At 36.5% G+C, this 18,660-nt stretch overlaps 2 protein-coding genes and 1 non-coding gene across 3 annotated transcripts; 2 read left to right on the top strand and 1 right to left on the bottom strand.

The window, feature by feature from the left end:
• The first annotated feature begins 1,135 nt into the window (after nucleotides 1-1,135).
• LOC108979636 lies at nucleotides 1,136-5,502 on the top strand. Its single transcript, XM_018950344.2, has 9 exons — nucleotides 1,136-1,337; nucleotides 1,452-1,631; nucleotides 1,820-2,043; nucleotides 2,143-2,204; nucleotides 2,878-3,099; nucleotides 3,954-4,086; nucleotides 4,318-4,640; nucleotides 4,752-4,896; nucleotides 5,094-5,502. The coding sequence occupies exons 1-9, from the start codon at nucleotides 1,328-1,330 to the stop codon at nucleotides 5,328-5,330; spliced, it is 1,536 nt and encodes a 511-aa protein (XP_018805889.2). The 5' UTR covers nucleotides 1,136-1,327; the 3' UTR covers nucleotides 5,331-5,502.
• A 5,774-nt stretch (nucleotides 5,503-11,276) lies between these two features.
• Nucleotides 11,277-11,427, top strand: LOC118349805. The gene has a single exon (XR_004802719.1). It is a non-coding gene; the product is annotated as a U4 spliceosomal RNA (small nuclear RNA).
• Nucleotides 11,428-15,704: 4,277 nt separating this feature from the next.
• Nucleotides 15,705-17,004, bottom strand: LOC108979639 (histone H1-like). The gene is made up of 2 exons (XM_018950347.2): nucleotides 16,690-17,004; nucleotides 15,705-16,591 (listed from the first exon to the last, which is right to left on the bottom strand). Exons 1-2 carry the CDS (start codon nucleotides 16,867-16,869, stop codon nucleotides 15,917-15,919), a joined length of 855 nt encoding a protein of 284 aa, XP_018805892.1. The 5' UTR covers nucleotides 16,870-17,004; the 3' UTR covers nucleotides 15,705-15,916.
• Between the last annotated feature and the right edge of the window lie 1,656 nt (nucleotides 17,005-18,660).

Here is an 18,660-nt window from a genome sequence, read left to right as displayed (position 1 = left end):
ATTCTTGATTTTCTATTATTGATCCAACAAAAAGGCTTCTGATCTTCAATTTATTTCTTCATATTTTATGAATTCAGCTTATATCTTCACCAATCACCATGAGCAAGCATTATGTATATGAGCGATAGCAAAGTAAAAAGTATAATCGAAGATTTTTTAAAATCACTTTCCCATGTGCTCCCTTTTTTGGGCTTTTTACTGGCCCATTTCTTGGACATCAATGATGGGCATTTGGGGGCCAATCCGGGGCTTTCCCATTACTTGTCCACCTGTTTTAGGATTGGTTTAGATATTAAGATGAAATGATTTTAAATGAATTAAATAAATTATTATTAAAATATTATTTTTTAATATTATTATTATTTTATAATTTAAAAAAATTAAATTATTTATTATATTTTATATGAAAATTTTAAAAAATTATAATGATGAGATAATGTAAGATGGTTTCTTAAACTAAACGAGCCCTTAACCTTACTACCATAACAGGGTTTATTTGGACTTATTCCTCTTTCTGGAGAGACTTTCGGAAACTAATCCGGGTTTACCAACTTGGATCTATTTTCACATTAATTGGCCCAATTCATACAAAAAGGAAATGGAACTTTTATCTGTTCTAATACAAAATAACAATTTCTCATATATAATATTAATAATTTATGAATGGGGCAGAGAACAACGTCTAAGCCATTCACATTCACAATGCATTTTGTCTCGAATTATATGAATATGGAACCCAGAATCCAACAACAGATTTGGCAACCCTACTGCATTTGTTTCTTAAAGTGTGGCAAGAGACTGCATGCGCCTAATCTACAAACGACTTTAATCACATGCAGTTGATGACAATATATATTCAGGTCTCATTCTGTTTGGAGAGAGAGAGAGAGAGAGAGAGAGAGAGATCTGTAATGGATTTGCTTTTGAAATGAAAATGGAGAAGGTAAATTTCTTTTTCTTTTTTTAATATATATTTTGGAGCTGACTTGGCACGATGCCAAGTCAGTTTATAACGTCACTTTTGTAGGAACACTTTGTGGCTCTAGCATTCCTCTTGAAATATAAATAGAGACTAGCGAGAGCCATGGAGAATCAGGCTACATGTCATGCACATAAAAGTTGACCCACTACTTTTACGAGTCACCACTTGATCTTAGAATCTGCTGCAAAATTCCTGAGTTCACCTAATTCACATGCATGATGCATTTACATTGTCACAGCAATGGAAAAGGATTGTTTATCTGTGTAATAATTAACTATAAGCATAATTTAAAAGGATAAAATCCTCATCTTCTCTTTTCTTTTTTTCTGGATTTTTCAAACAGACATGCAGAAAGGTAAGCCACAAAGAGCAAATTAATCTTGTCATGAGCGACTATCGTTTTTCAAATGCATCATTTCTTGGGATTATATCATTCCTCACATTCTTTTTTTTTTTTTTTTTGCTTCAGATCATGACACCAAGCCCACCTTCACACAGATCTTGGTAGCCTCTTCGATTGGTTTGATAGTTGCTGCCACCGTGCATTACTGTTTTCGGAAGCCAAGAGATCAGAAAGTCGTTCCACGCCTGAGATTATCAAACTCATCAGGAAATGGTCAAAAGCTAGAAAGGTTTCCACATTATGTAGGTAATCATCATGTGATCTGAGTGATTTTCCAGAAAAAATATCAAAAAATTGTGGAGCATCTAACACCCAGTACCACAGCTTCCAATGTGACACCTTTGATAGCAACAAAACAAACCTTTTTAAGACATTGACATGTCCCTGGACCAATTCGATCATGTTGTAATTTGTGTTTCTTCCCTTATCTACAGCTAGGCAAATGGGATTCAGGGACAGACGAGAGTGTCCACAGCTATGCAAGTTGGCTTCTGAGTACATTAGGAAATCCGAGGGATGTGAGGACAATATTTATACGTTCTTTTCAAGCCAACCTGATGCAGATTCACTCTTTGTGAAGCTTGTGGAGGAGTTTGAGAGATGCATTCTCAGTTACTTTGCATTCCATTGGAGCCATGCTGATCTTATGATTAGTCAGGTATCTGAGATCGAATGACTTGGAACAGATATTTAAAAAACAAAAACAAAAAACAAAAACAGAATGTTATTTTCTACTTACAATGCTGCAAAACTTCAGGTGTTGAGTTCTGATCCTGAGCCTAAAAGGAAGCTGAAGCACATTTTCATGGCAGCAACAAGGTGGCTATCACTCACATCATCCCTGTTATTTTTATAATCGAAAGTGCTAGCAAATTTTGGAATGAAATGTGAATATTAGAACATCAAAGCATATTTTACATGATAGGCTTTAACTGAATGTGTCTGTACTTGGCAAATCAAGTACATCAAGTTCCCATAAATTGGCTTTAACTGAATGTTTCTGTGCTTGGCAAAATAAGTTCCTGCTCACCATACATGTCAAGCTTATATCACAAATTGGAAATGATTATATATATTTTCCTGTTTTAAATTAACACTGATGCAATAATGAAAGACCATTTTCTTTTCCTGTCTTTGGTTTATGTATGCCAACATTCTTTTAGCTTCGGCCTTTCCTTTATGGGCACAAATATTGCTATGCATGATGAAATTGTGTAATACGCAATCATGATCATTGAAAAGCAATCAAAGAACACATCAAGATGGCACTATATTCTTATTTAAATCATCTACTTGTCATTCTCTAACTACCAATGTTTCCCCGCAAGCAGTCAAGATAATGTGAAAATTTAACCAGGAAAAATGTTATTCATCATCTTTCTAACCACCATTATTTCATTGTCCCCGCATTATATCACTTATTATTACCACCATTATTTAATGCGGGAAAAAAGATTGAAACTTCCTTGTTCTCCCTTTTTTCTTGATTTAGGGAACAGAGATTTCAGAGGGTAACAAAGAATCTGAAGGTGGCTAGAGTGTTCACCACATTAGTAGAGGAGCTGAAAGCAATGGGAATGATAATGAATGATGACTCGCGATGTACTGAGGTGATGGCTCCGGTGGCACACAGCGATAGGAGTCCAGTCATCCTCTTCATGGGTGGTGGGATGGGAGCTGGGAAGAGCACTGTGCTTCAAGACATTCTCAAAGAGTATGAACATTATTATTGTACATTTTATATCCTAATCATTAGATCAGTCGAAAATTCTTCCAGAAGCAAAGAAGTGTGTTTGTGGATATGCATATATACATGTGTGTGTGTGTGTATTTGTATGTGTGTATGTATATGTATGTATGTATGTATGTATGTATATCTTGTAAAAGTCACACCTGATTTAGAATTCTCTCTATCGAGCTCCAAGATTGTTTCTGTTTTAGTTTTGATTAACAAAGTTAAAACTTCAAGGGGAAAGAAGCAAGAGCTTGTCAGCAAACCAGATAGTACATATATATATATATATATATATATAGATGCTTTTTTACCCCACGATTATAGCATGCTAGCAAAGTCAAATGTGAAGCCTTATTGAATGTATTTCATTCTTAAGATCAAATTCACAGTTGAAATTTTCCAACGCCAAAGATTAAAATTTTCTTTTTCAATATTGATGAAGCAGCAATGTCACAATTATTAGTTCGGTTGGATTTTTTTTTCTCCCCTTTGTATCAACTCTTTGAACTATCCGTGGAAAACTTAAAGTAGCTGAGTTTTCGACAAATGTGAAATTAACATTAAAACTCAGAGATAGCTTAAAGTGGCTATATATAGGATAAAATTCAAGAATTCAGAAGTTCTGCCAGTTCCATGATTCAGTATTGAAGATAAGTAATAGAATATATAGGAAAGGTTAAATTAACTATCACATATGATTTTTTAAAATATTTGTTATATCTATATCTTGTTATGTATGTAGCCTTAAAAAATGATAGAATTTAGAATTATGGAAGCAATAAAAGAAGAAACAAAGAGCTAATGTTGATTGTTGGTGGATGAAATGTGAACAGGCCATTCTGGGTAGGAGCAGCAGGGAATGCAGTTATAATTGAGGCGGACGCCTTCAAAGAATCAGATGTCATCTATAGGGCCCTTAGTTCCAGAGGTCATGGACATGTTGACATGCTCCAAACTGCTGAACTGGTAGATAAGATTCTTCCCCCACAATCCCCCAAAAAAATAATTCCCCCCTCCCAAACTACCTACTTTATTATTGATATTGTTTCTCTCTGCACCATTTAGCACCACTTCAGATGTAAAACCAAACCTGATTACACAATACTTCAAATGCTTCTCGTTACATCATTAGCATTGATCATTGTCTATCCTAGCATGAGCTCCATAGGATGACACCATAATTATTGTTTCAAACAGGTTCACCAATCATCTACTGATGCAGCAGCATCCCTCCTGGTGACAGCACTTAATGAAGGGCGTGATGTGATCATGGATGGCACCCTCTCTTGGCATCCGTTTGTTGTGCAGACAATAACAATGGCAAGAAATGTTCATCGCCGCCGTTATCGTATGGGTGCTGGTTACAGGGTAAATGAAGATGGAACTGTAATAGAAAACTACTGGGAACAAATTGAAGATGAAGAACCAGAGAAAGTTGGAGGCAAAAAGAGAAAACCATACAGGATTGAGCTTTTTGGAATTGTATGTGATGCTTATCTGGCTGTTATACGAGGCATAAGGTATTTAGAATACATTTTGGTGGTCTTACAGTATTGAATTTTAGTTTCTGTAAAAGTGTTTTTCTCTCTTGAGAGTTGAGACTGATGTATCAAAGTGGGATTTCAAAACAGGAGGGCTATAATGTGTAGAAGAGCTGTAAGAGTAAATTCACAACTAAAATCCCACAAGCGATTTGCAAGTGCATTCCTAACATACTGTCAGCTGGTTGACAGTGCCAGGCTATACTGCACCAATGCTTTGGAAGGCCCGCCAAAGGTACACCCATTATACCTCTTGCATCTTCCGTAGTAACAAGAACAGAATTCCATTTAAACCAACCAAGGCTCGAATCTCAGTTGAGTTCTATATATATATATATATATATATATATATATATATATATATAGCAGAATGTTTTTACAACAAGTGTGTTGAATTCAACATGTTATGCTGATATTATTATTGCTCTGAAGTTGATAGGGTGGAAAGACAGAGACAGGACGTTGCTGGTTGATCCAGAAGAAATTGATTGCTTAAAAAGGGTATGTAATTTGAATGACAATGCCAAGTCCATATATGAACTTTACAAGCACCCTAACCCAGCTTGCGAAGCTGGTTCGATTTGGAAAGACATAGTATTGTCACCTTCAAGATTGAATGTTCAACAGGAACTGAAGTATTGCATTCAGAGAATTGAGAGTATGAAATGAAAAATCAAGGGTGCAAGGCCATTACAGTATGAAACTTCTTTGAGAACAGGGGCTGGAAAAAAGTGTCAAATGTCTATATTTGCAAAGAATATTAATCTTTATTGTATTTAATTGATGAGCTTATACATAGAAATCCATTTAAAGACAAAGATCAGTGTTGAGATTTTGAAAACTGATAATTCAGCAACGTTTTTTTTTTTTTTTTTTTTACCTCAGCATTGTTTGTTGATCATGCAGGTGACTCAGATTATCAAAAGCCGTGGATATAAAGCTGTTTAAAAATTGAAATTTGCTGAAAAGAAACCAAAAACAATCACAGCCATAGCCATAGCAAGTAAGACAAAATACTAATGCGTTTCTAAGCTCATAAATCATACCTATCTTATTAATGTAGGACTGGCAATAAAAGTAATGACAATGCACAAGGAGCACCTAGATCCAAGATGAACATGCTGAACAAAATAAATAGAGAAATATAATAGTAGCTAAAGACTTGCCTCGTGAATTACAAACAGCTCCGTGGAGGACTTTTTATTCTTAACAGTTGAAGTTTTGATTTTTCCTTCTTTATTTTATCTTCATTCCAAGGTCTGAAATTTCATTTTCTTGCGTTGTTGATCTTAAATCCAGACGATATATATATATATATATATATATATATATATATATATATATATGCAGCAGCAACTTCTCCTTGCATGCTCGCAGGTCATTTTGCATTTGACAGAGTTTCACTTATTTTAAACTTAAATAACACAGGCAGGTGAGAGGCTTCGTTTGGTTCCTAAACCCACTTCAATTCATCTCAATTCATCATTACAACTTTTTTCAAATTTTAATACAAAATATAATAAACAGTTCAACTTTTTTAAATCTCAAAATAATAATAATATTAAAAAATAATTCTTAACAATATTTTATCATCTCAACTCAACTCAACTCAGTTCAACATCCAAATAAGCCAAAAATAAATGCCACAAACCACATTAGTTTGTACGATTATTTTTGTATAATTCATTTATTGCTAAAGTATTTCCCTAAGGTGAAATTAGCATGAAACACGGCAGGAAATGGAGACTGAAAAATGTAAATAAGCATGAACAGGATTAACATTCAAAATCATATAGGAAACACCATCCACAAGAATGTTAAACAAACAGCATCAAGCATTGGAAAAAAAATGTGAATTTAAAAAGCTGGTGAAATACTTGTGGCTGCGGATGGCATAGGTTTACTTTTATGAATCAATGACATAATCACTCTTTCAAATGGCTGTAGTCATAGGGTAATTATAGTCAGTCTTTCCAGCTGGTGTATGCATATGGCTCGGTTGCACTCGTCCAAACCATATTCTCACTCATTTTATCCACAATTCTTCAAAATTCTACTTTCCATTTAATGAAATCATGCTGCGTTATTAATGTTAGCCAGACCTCTTCAGACAGCTCCAGCTCATCAGCATCTTTGCATTCATACCAGAATCAAGCCACAGATCAGCAAAATTAAAGACCAGCTGTAAATAACATAATGTATTCCATGTTTCCATATTTGTCTTATCATGTGCTATACAGATTCATTTTTTATGATGCAATCTCTACAATTTCTCTTCTTCTTGTATTTTAGTGTACGTCTCTTGCAAACAAAGATATCAATCTTTTTGGCCATTTCTTGCTTTCTTACTAGTAAATTATCAATACATCGCTTTGGGAAAATGAAAGACGAACCCAAAATATCTGACATGGATATACGAACCATGGTCATGTTCAATTTTTTAGAGCTCTCATTTGTTTTGAAGCTATCTTCAGCCTAAAAGTGAACTTTGCATAGTCTGAAATGATCTCAATTGATTTAATGCGTAATATTCAAAGTTTGGCAAATGTTTAAAATATGAAAGGAGTCTTTACCCACCCATAAAAGAGTATAATTATTTTATGCCTCATGTGATACATTTGGCTAAACAGAAATGCTCAAAGATTTGAAGATCAAACGCACTCTTTGAATCACTTTGGATGCTTGTTTTCCACGCCTTATTCTTGTACGGTTATGTTATTGTCTTCAACGGAGCTAGTTTCAATGAATTTTTTGGTATCTATTTCTAGATTCTAACTTGTATATAGATGTCATTTTATATACTTTCTCGTATTTAGGTCCTCATATTTAGGCTTCGCCTATTTATTTAATTTAATAAAAATTTATTTTAACTATCAAAATAATACAACCCTTGACTGTCAAAGTTTGATAGATTACATCAAAATGATGTGAGAAGCCGAAATGGGTGTGAGATAAATGTAAAAAGTTTTACTACTCGTTATCCTACACACCATACTTATTTTTTTTCTTACTAAACTAATTAAATTTTTTTTACTCATCATCTGAGCCTATTATTTTGTTGATTTTGTTGTAAATCAATCTTGTAATATTTGTTGTAAAATTTTCTAACTTTTTGTAGTGAATCAATTTTGTGAAATGTAAATCACTGAATCGGTGTTTTTCTCTCCCTCATTCCTCTCTCTCTCGTCGAGCCACCGACAGCAACGGCAAGCCAACTGAAGAAAATCGAGATCGACGTCGACGATTTTATTCCCCTTCACCGGCTAGTTTCGATCAAGATATTGGTATTTTCAATAAATCGGTACGGTTTCAATTTTGGACCATAACCAGAACTAGAACCGCACCAAGACCTTTGGTTTCCACCCCTAATGTCTGGTGTAAAGATGATGGTAGAATTTTTCAAATGTGAATCATCATTCAACATTTTTATCATGAGAAAGTCCACTTTTCCATTATAGCCAAGGCCATCCCTTCTTCAGTGATGAGCACGTCTTGCCATCTACAAGCTGCTCCCACTCCGTTTTTCTTCGGCTTACCTATTTTGGCTGGCAGAGTGGCTGCGTATTCTACTTGAATATACAGACAGGCCTACAGCACCTTCCATGTGCATCCATTATTTTCGTTCCATGAACAACCGATTACAACATAATTTGAAAAATGGTCTCCAGAGCTCTACTACCGTCAGAAATTAACAAGACTCGTAAGCATTATCCATGCTTCATGAAAATGGGCACCCAACATCACAAGTAGGAATGTAAATAAACCACCTGAGCTATTTCAATCACTTCCTGCAAAATAGGTAATATCCAGAGCATACATAGACTTAAATGAAATTGCCGTTTTCAAAAAAATTATTCAATGAGCTGTCCAAGCTTTCAAAGGACTAGAGAAGAAGTTGACAACTAAAGTCACAATGGTTTTCCAAACTGTATCTTGTCGAGTAATTAAAAGATATATCCAAAAACAACTAGTACAGTTTCCAAATAATAAATGCCTACTATTAAGATCTACTAACACTTGAAAACCTGAGAAGTTTGGAATTCTGCAAGATCTACTAACATTTATCTCTTAGAAAATAGATAAATGAAAAAAAAAAATCACTTACACTGCTTCCAATCTCAGCTACGTGCAGCATTATTATGAGTCCCAGAAACTCTCAAGCTTTTCTTGACAGAGATATTCGAAACAAAAGGATCTGCAATTATAATGACAAGAGAAAAGACAATGTGCATAGCACTCTTTATCCAGGATCTAGACCAGATACCGGATATACTCGACCCCGAAACCCGAGATTCAAACCCAGGCTGAATTCTAGCTCGAATTAGCCCGGGTTATGACTTGATCAAATACCCAGAATCCGGATTTTAGAAATCCAGAAAATCCAAGTACCAGGTTGTACGCATATTTTTATTTTTTAAAGTTCATATTTAAATAAATTTAAAAGCATAAATTTTTCAGTAAAAAGGCATATTTTATTAAAAGATTTTCAAGAAAAATCCATGTTTAAAAGCATAATTCTTTTTATGTAAAAGCCTATATTTATATAAAAAATTTCAAAACGAAATGTTGAAAATCAAGACGAAACGCATAATTTCAAAACAAAAATTTTCAAAGCATAACTTTTTTATATATAAAAGCCTTTATTTTATTAAAATAATAATATTCTAAGTCAAGTTGAAACGCATAACATTTGTGTTCTAAAAATATTAAAATGCATGTAAAACAAAAAAAAAAAAAAAATCCAATATCCATCTATGCATGCAACACAATCCAATCCACTACATATTACATTATTTATTATTTATACATTACATTACAAAATAAAAAATTACAAAATATGAATTACAAAATCAATAGCATGGTCTTCCATCAATGATTTTCTCACACCAAATAACAACGTCATGTGATTGGACTGAAAGAGATCCTACAAAGAACAAAAAAGTTTTGAACAACTTTCAGTCATTCGTGCAGAAAACTGGGAAGTAGAGAGTTATATTATGTTTTGACAGAAATCTGAAAGCAGAAGGTCAGGCTTACAAGTACAATGAAGAAACCCAAGCACATTACGGTAGAAGAGAAAGTAACAAATGCATTAAAAAAAACAAAAACAAAAAACCTTCAATTAACAAATGCATAATTCAAGCAAATACATATAATAATAAAATTTATTCTTTATTTTAACATAGAACTTCCCAAGACTCTAGTTTTTCTTCCTCTTATATTTATTAAAATTTCAATTTAGAAGGCAATTAGGATTATCCACCATTGTTCTTCAATTATGGGTATAGATCTGACACTGTTTTAAAAGCTTCAAGTCAGTTCCTTTCTTCATCGCATGGTTCATGCCAATGACACAACATTTTCCACAAAAATGAGCGGAAAGGGTTTCCACCCTTTGACTAATAGGTTGCACCTGTTCTTTTATCAAACCAAACGATACGGTACTAAATGATAAAAATCTGAAAGGATGGACAACAGTACAACTACAATGGAATTAGTGACTTGGTGGAATACACAAAAGTGAACTTTTTGTAACATACTTGAATTTTAACATAACCCTGAGTTATTATGGTTAGAAAGAGTAAGTGTGCAGAAGATTAAAACGAGGGTCAAAAAGACAGAAACAGGCCAAGAAGTTCTGGAGTGAATAACTCTAAACATAGCATAATGGCAGAAAAGAATTCAGATAGCAAAAGTCCTATTATTTCAAATAAGCTTGTTTGTATAAGCAAAACATCAAAACGCATTTTGCTTTTGAAAATTACAAAATCATCACAGATCTATTGATGACCCAGGCCAGATTACCTGCTTAGAAAGGGCCTTCTCAAAAGAGCCCCAAACAGGAAGGATGAATCCACCCAATACATTTACTTCCTGAATTCTTCTGCCACCTGTATAAAGGTTGCCTAGCTTACAATTGGGGCCATGCATGCACTGCAGGAAAATATACCATTAAGTTGTGTAGGAAAAAGAAAAATAACACTGATGATACAGGATAGGCCTATGCAAAATACCCGTTGAACCCGTCTGACCCGATGAGATCCATCTGATAGAGAACGGTTTTGCATCAACGTTGGGTCGAACCCGATAAATAACGGGCACACCCAACTCTTACAAAAATAAAACACTTCAGTGTGATCTTCAGACACAAACCTAGCAACCAAGTCGCCCTTGTTGGTCACCGATGATTGCAAATCGCTTGTTTCATTTGAACTAACATTAGATAACCATTAATCAGGTAAGATTTTACATAGATTTCATTTGCCCTTCCCCAACTTAGGCGACCTTTCCTCTTCTTCACTCTGCCTCTTCTCGCGTTCCCAGAAGTTCATCGCATTTTCTTGTTTCAACAAAGCCTGAACAAGACAGTTCAATCTGCTGAGCCCGTGAACATAAAGGCATCGAAGCCCGTGACGATGACGTTTACAGCATCTTTGTGGGCATTGATGGGACTCTAATATAACAAGCAAAGCTCTTCGTTCAAGCTCATGCACGACACTGCATCGAAGTATTTTATGCAAACGACGTTGCGATGGCATTGGATTTTGTTGAGATTTTCGTTTTGCTTATGAGAAATTTGGGATTTTTGTTTGGTTGTGACTGAGGAATTGGGTTATCTTTGCACTTGGGACAATGACGCAGCTAGTGAGGTTCTAACCGAGGAGCGTCTATTGCTGGTTCAAAACTATTTCCAAACCCCTTTTTCAGCGTGTGTTCAACCTTGGCCGTCGAGAATTTCTGGAAGGGCTCCCCTCGGGGTAAAGCTCTACAAAAAATAAAAAAATAAAAAAGAAGACGACTAAGGAATTAGGAAAGTTTTCTCAGAATCGGTGAATATCAAATGACCCGACCCGCATATTACAGATTGGGTTGTTTCTATCTGAGTATGCGGACGGGTCAGGTCGGGTCAAAAAGTAGTGCAAGTTGGACGAGTTGCAAGCCTAATACAGGATCAACAGGCAAATATCCTTTAATTGATGCTAAGAATATCTAAACTTGAAGAAATAAATTAAAAAATTTAAGCAAGTACTGCAAGTATAAAAAACACATCATAAGCATCTTTGCATGAAGTGTATGTTCCAAAGAATTGAGCCATGCACTTGAGCAGACAATGAAAGACTTCCATTGAATTCAACGACAGTGCCTCCTCCCCAAATCCCAATAATGGAAAAACAAACCTTTATCTAAACAGATTACTGCTAATACTTTTTTATCTACCCTATAAAGAGGAGTACAGAAACATCCATTATACTCATTGGTCGCCTAGATCAACCTCCTAAACCCATGAAGTCGTGCAGGATTGCACAATTGCAGAGTAATCATGCCACAATCAACCAAACAAGATTACAGAAACAAAATATTATTATTAAAAGCCACATCAACTGGGTTATAACCAGAGATACTTTCTTAAAAGACATTTCATAGAAATTGGTCTTTTAGAAAATATTGGACACACCATTTTCATAACTAGGACTCCAGAGGGTGTAAGAAAAGATCAATAAAATAAAACCAACAACAAAAAATAAAGCAAAGTGAATGGTGGATTATAACAAAGAGCAGGCAAAGCGAGGCCAGTTATCATTTTGGGGCAAATTTCCCTCAAAATAACATAACAACAGTGGGTATATGACCACAAGCTATAAACGGGGTCATCTCACGATCTGTAACCATCCAAGTCTACATCATGCAGGCACCAACCAACCACTAATTAATACTCATAATCAAGTAAGCAATGTGGTCATTTTTTTGGTGAATGAAAAATTTTTGGAAACAGACAGTGGGTGAAGAAATGAAAGAGGGAAATGAAACAAGGACATTTAAGGAATTATAAAAAAATATGAAAAGTTTCAAAGAGTGTTAAGAACGAGGGGCCAAATGTTATCATTTTCAATGAAATGGGGCTATTACTCGTTTCAAAAAAAAAAAAAGGGAGATAGAACTTTTCTTCAGTCGATAGAACTCCGGAGAAAAAAGAAACAAATCGGTACCGATAAACAAAACCCACAAACCCAAAATCTGTTTCCAGAAGATCTTTACCATCAAATCATCTGACTTACCGGAGATACCAAATCACAAAATTCACCCAAGAAAATCACAACCGTTCCTCAAATATTCCCAAGAACATATCACAAACTGAACAAAAAAATAAAAGAAACAATCAGATACAATTGAAGAGTGACTCACATGCCATCAAGAATCTAACAAAGAGATGAACAGCCGAACCATGGCCGTGGATCACAAAAACACAGTCTCTCGCCCACAAGCAACTCAGTGACCCACTTCCATAGCCATCAGTTTGCCAAACAAAAGCTAGAAAAATGTGAGTAGAAGGAGGAGAAGAATGAGAAAATGGAGAGTTGAAGAAGAATAAGAGGGTCAAAGGAGACAAAAAAGAAGACAGACTAATATGCAGGAGGCTAGAGTTTCAATGCAACAAAGATAGAGAAAGAGACTAGAGAGAGCTAGATCGTTCGATGGGGGTTTGAATAAGAGAATCAATCGGGCGGAGAATAAGAGGATGGTTGAGGTTCTAAGCAAGGGCATCTAGGGTTTGAATGAGAGAAAGAGAGAGAGCCAAATGATGGGGGGAGGGGGGGTTGTTCAATGAGGATTTTTTTTTTTTTTAAAAGAAACCAGGTACCCAATACACAAATTTTATTATTGTATCCGGACCAGATAAGTTCGGGTAAAGTAATCCAATTTCCGGACCAGGTAGTCCTGGGCCAAAAACCGCATCCAAAATCTGGTATCTGGGTTCCGGACTGGGCTAAGAAAAAACACGACCCGAATGAACAGTCTTAATGTGCATCTCAGTTGCCCTTGGTGGTCTACATTTTAATCTATGTTGATGATACCCCCTTCACAGGCTCCATCACAGCAACTGCAGACTCCATCATTAAGCTCCTTAATGCTGATTTTGCTATCAAAAATCTCAATGTTTTCATTGATCTTGAAGCTCCCCGCACAACTAACGATCTCTTCCTCACACGAGGCAAGTATATAGTTGATCTTCTCTATCGCAGTAAAATGGACAGAGCCAAACCTTCTTCTACAACCCCAATGGCATCTATCTACTCCTTTATCTGCCCCTTTTCCAATCCCAGCCTATATACAATAGAGTCATTGGAGGTTACCAATATCTCTCCTTCACTCAACCAAACCTTTCTTTCTCAATCAATCGCGTGTGTCAATTCATGCACCAGCCTTATCTAGCAACATTGGCAAGCTGTAAAAAGAATTTTTCGATATATGAAACACACCATTTATGTTTGCCCATTCTTCTCCAAACAGTCCAATCTATCCTTCCAAGCATTTTCCGATTCCAACAAGGCTGGCAGCTCTAATGACTGCTGCTCAACAGGAGCTTACTGCATTTATCTTTGTATCAACCAAGTTTCATGGAGTTCTCGCCAGCAGCAAAGGGCAGGCTGCTGTGATTGCCCGCAGCAGCACTGAAGCTGAATACAATCTCTCCTAAGTGAGCTCTGTTTTCCAGTCTCCTCTGCCCCAAAGCCACTCATATCCACCAACCCGGCATTCCATGCCCTCACCAAACATATAAAAATCAATTTCCACTTTGTTCGGTACTTGGTTAGCCAACAGTAATTACTTGTCAAGTTTATATCCAGTAAAGATCAGATTGCAAATGTTCTCACCAAACCATTGTCTCAAACTTGTTTCACTATTCGCAGCATCTATTCCCCCAAAATTAACCTTGCAGGGACATATTGATGATAAATCCTCTCCAGATTCTTCAGTAACAACCCAAGATTCAAGTTTTTAAACTTACTATCCATTGAACATATCAACAGATGGTACCTATCAATTTGTAGCTTTCAAATATTCACATACTTAACTTGTAATCACCATATATGAGTGTGCACATCTGTGCATACAACCAACGAGAAAACTTTTACAAACACAAATCTAAATTCTGTTTCTCTTAGGTAAAGGCGTTAACTGCAGTCTGCAGATTCTATTTGGCAGCATGCTCTGCTCTAACTTTCAATCATCAACTGCTTTCCCAAGCGTAGTCATCAACAAATCAAAATTCTCTAGTTTTTTCTTACCCAAATATTTTCTATAGCTCTAAGAGCTTTGAGCTATGGACATAACATATAATCTCATTGTAATTAATGCAGAGATCCAAACTATTCACAGGATCAACAATTTAACTATATAAGATCCATGTATCTATCTTAATCTACTAAGAACATATGTTCCAGGATCAACAATTTAAAAAGAAACGAACACACAAAAAATAATCAGTATGAAGAGTCTACAAAAATACTAATAGCGATTCCAGGTGAATATGCATATCAGACAATATTAGATGGATTGTAATGGGCAATCTCCCCATTACGCCCCAGTCAATTGTCGACAAAAAATACTTGCCAGTTAATGCAATGCAACATATTCAACAATTGGTTAACCTAAGCTTTCGGTCATATGGCAAAAGAAAGACTTCCCAGACCATAGACAATAAATAACAGAAACTAAGGACAACATCTCACACGGTGTAGTGACGGTATACAAAGTGCTGAAGCTTGAAATGATAACAAAAACGACTTAGGTTTTATGTACATGAGTTTCGGTTTCACACAACAAATACGTGGAGCAAAAAATCTCAATTCGGAGTGGCTAAAACCAGTTCATCCCTGACTCGTGCCTAGGCCAAGACCAGAGCGCAACGTTGTACTATATCTCAAGCAATCCAACACAAGCAGAACAAAATTCAACAAGTATCAAAATTAGTACCTGTAAGTCTTGGATGATCGAAACATAGATAACAAGTGCTTGGTTTTGAATCCCAATCTTGCAACCAAGAAATGCCACCGGTTTGCGCAGAAACCCTAATTATCAATGGCTGGCTAGCATCACATTGCAAAAGTGCAACTATTCTTCTTCAATTGCTCAACCAAATTAGATGAACCTAGCCAGAAAGAGATATATCATGTGAGATTACTATTACAGAATGCACATAATATGCATCGCTCCAGATTAATCCAGCCAATTTGATGTGGAGAACTATAACCGCGACAGTGAAAGCGAACAAAGGAACGATTTCTTCAGAAACCAACTTAACTGAATAATACAAAGCAAAAGAAGAAAAAAAAACTGAACAATAATAATAATACATCTGAAAACTATTTCAAATTGTTTTTCCAAGGCCATATATGGATCTAAATACACCATCAAAGATAAAACACCTAGGCTCGAGACTACCCCTACCAACACCTACGCTCTCTCCTCTCTCACTTTCTTCCCCTCTTCGCTGTGGCCCGCTTCGCCGGCGACCTCACGCTCTTGAGCTTCACGCTTTTAGCTGGAGCCTTCTTCGTTGCTGCTGCCTTCTTCGTTGCCGGCTTGGGAGGCGGGGCTTTCTTCCCGGGAGAGGTCCTCGTCGATGTTCTTGGAGCCTTAGCCGGCTTCTCCTTAGGTTTTGGCTTCGGAGCCGCCTTTGCCTTAGCCGGAGCGGCCTTTGTCTTCGGAGCAGGCTTGGCCTTAGCCGGAGCAGACTTCGGCTTCGGAGCAGCAGCCTTGGGCTTCACAGCCGCTTTTGGCGTTGGCTTGGCCTTAGGCTTTGGTTTCGGCTTCGCAGCAGACTTAGACTTTGCCGGCGCAGCCTTAGACGTCGCTTTCACTACCTTGGCCTTCGAAGTAGAAGGCTTTGCTTTTGGCTTCGGTTTCACAGCCGTAGCCGGCTTCTTCTTTTCGACTGCCGCTGCAGTTGGCTTCGGAGATGGAAGCTTGTACGAACTCTTAACTTTAACGAGCTTCCCAGAAGCCACAAGTTTCTTCAAATGAAACAACAAGAGCTTTTTGAAGTTCGGCGGAAGCTGTTTGTGCTTGTCCTCGACGAGCTTCGCGATCGCGTACTGACTCGAACCGGTCTTTTCCTTCAGCGTCACAATCGCTTCCTTAATCATCTGCAAATAGAGGCCACGAAAACCACACAATTAGATCCGACTCGCATAATCCAAATCAAATAAATGAATTCCTTTCGAAAACTAAAAGTAATACATACCACTTCATACGGAGGATGAGATGGAGGTTTTCTCGGTACGGGAGGCTTTTTGGCTTTGGGTTCCTTTGGTTTCCTCGACTTGCTAGCTTTGTTGGGGGCAGGTTTACCCTCTGCCGGTTCAGTGGACTCCGGCTCTGGAGCGGACTCAAGAGGAACGGTGGGTTGCTCTTCGGTGGCCATTGCAGGACCGGAAAACGCCGAAAGATAAGGAAATCTAGGGTGGGAATGAGGATTCGGGAGAGGATAAGACTGAGAGACTCGAAGACAGATTTAGATCTATGCGTCTACGTTTACTGGTAATTTCGTTGTGTGAGAGGATGACGGAAATGGAAGTGTTTAAATAGTCGAGCGCGTGGGGGCAATATCCAGGAGCTAAGCGTCGATTGGTGGAGAGGCTCGGCACACGGATCGCTCCATTTTGAGAATTTGAATATGAGCCATTGGATAAAAAGTAATCGACGGTAGAAAAGGTTAGATGGGGAGGGGAGGGGAGGACAGGGGGTTTAGGGATGGATGGATCTTGGGGTATGTTTAGGTGTGCTTTTAAGCTGGATTGATCAAGGCATAACTTGGGCTACACCAGTTGGATTTTAATGAGGTTTTTTTTATATTGTAGGGAATTATCTAAGCTTTCCAATGGGTATGTTTTATGGGTTATCTAGATTTATATTTTGTGAGTAATTTGGTTTTGAAGCTGCAATGGTCAGGATTAGGGTTTCTCTTGATGTTGTGGTGGTTTTGAGCGGTTTTAAGAGAATGCTTTGAACCAAATTGGGATTTTTGTATCTCATATGAAACTAGTTTAGTGAAGGAACCCATTACTTCAAGAATCGCAAAATTTCGATAAGAATCGGATATTAAACCATCGCTTCGAATGTCGTCGAAGTTGAACATATTCTTTAAGTATATGAGGTGTGACATAACACATGGAAAAACATGTCATGCTTATAAAATATGAAATTGGTTCATCCTTATGCATCAAATGTATAGATTACGAATGCTTAATTCATAGGATAAAATAGTGAATTAATTGTAGGTAAAAAGTCAAATGGTCATAGTAATGTTTTCCCAAGAGGATTTTTCTACTTTTATGTAACAAAAGTGCTTAGAATATAGCCATAAGGAACCAATAAGCACCATTTAATGTTATAGACATCTGTTTATCTTTCTATGGCTGCAGAATCTGTACATGATTGTGTATTTCTTCCTCAATGCAAAGTTTTTCTTGTTAAAATGCACACAACAGAGATCTTTATCCACTTTGATCACAATAGTAAATAGCTCCTCTGCTACAATTGATGTGATGAAGCCAATCAAATGGCTAGATATTTAAAATTCCAGATTACAACTATCTGAGCAACCTTATATTCTTTCAAAAATAGGTTCCCACATGTCCTTTAAAACATTGAATGCAATTGCATGCATATAAATATATGCCAATAACATTAACATTAAGTAATCTTCTTATTGATTAATCTGGATTATATGACCGATTAAGCTTATGTTTTTGCTATGAACTAAGAGTGAATGTATTGATTCCATTTTAGAGCTAGCTTTAACCATTAGGTGGCTCAAATTCTACCACAACATACACTTCTGGTTCTCTTTTACATCTTACATGTATAAGGATCTGATTGGATTGTCTTCCAGAAAGATAATCTGCCTGCAAAACAAGTACACATGTGACATATTCTTAGAAAGAAGCTCTCTCTACTTGGTTTTCTTCATAACCCATTAGAGTTATGGTATTGTTAGCCTATACCAGCCTTACCAGGCTTGTTGTTATGGTTGATTACGAGTGTGTTTAGATGGACATTTAACTACAAGGTGGTCGTTTGGTCCAAAATTGAGAAGTATTTAATCAAATATTTGATTTTTTTGATATGCAATTTAATGTGACAACTAACAAATACTGCATGCCGACAACAAGCATATAATATAGTTGCATAGTGTTTTTACCATCCCGTATAT

This window comes from Juglans regia, chromosome 10 (genome assembly GCF_001411555.2).
Source record: "Juglans regia cultivar Chandler chromosome 10, Walnut 2.0, whole genome shotgun sequence".
Lineage (NCBI taxonomy): Eukaryota > Viridiplantae > Streptophyta > Magnoliopsida > Fagales > Juglandaceae > Juglans > Juglans regia.
This window is presented reverse-complemented; position numbering and strand designations above follow the sequence as displayed.

What these genes read in the sequence shown, in the direction of transcription:
- LOC108979636 (XM_018950344.2), top strand. An exon ending in AAGGTTTCCACATTATGTAG is followed by an intron (nt 1,632 to 1,819) that starts GTAATCATCATG and finishes CCTTATCTACAG; the next exon opens with CTAGGCAAATGGGATTCAGG. An exon ending in CTTTGGAAGGCCCGCCAAAG is followed by an intron (nt 4,897 to 5,093) that starts GTACACCCATTA and finishes ATTGCTCTGAAG; the next exon opens with TTGATAGGGTGGAAAGACAG.
- LOC108979639 (XM_018950347.2), bottom strand. Translation starts at nt 16,869, where the DNA reads ATGGCCACCGAAGAGCAACCCACCGTTCCTCTTGAGTCCGCTCCAGAG. An exon ending in CTCATCCTCCGTATGAAGTG is followed by an intron (nt 16,592 to 16,689) that starts GTATGTATTACT and finishes CTCTATTTGCAG; the next exon opens with ATGATTAAGGAAGCGATTGT.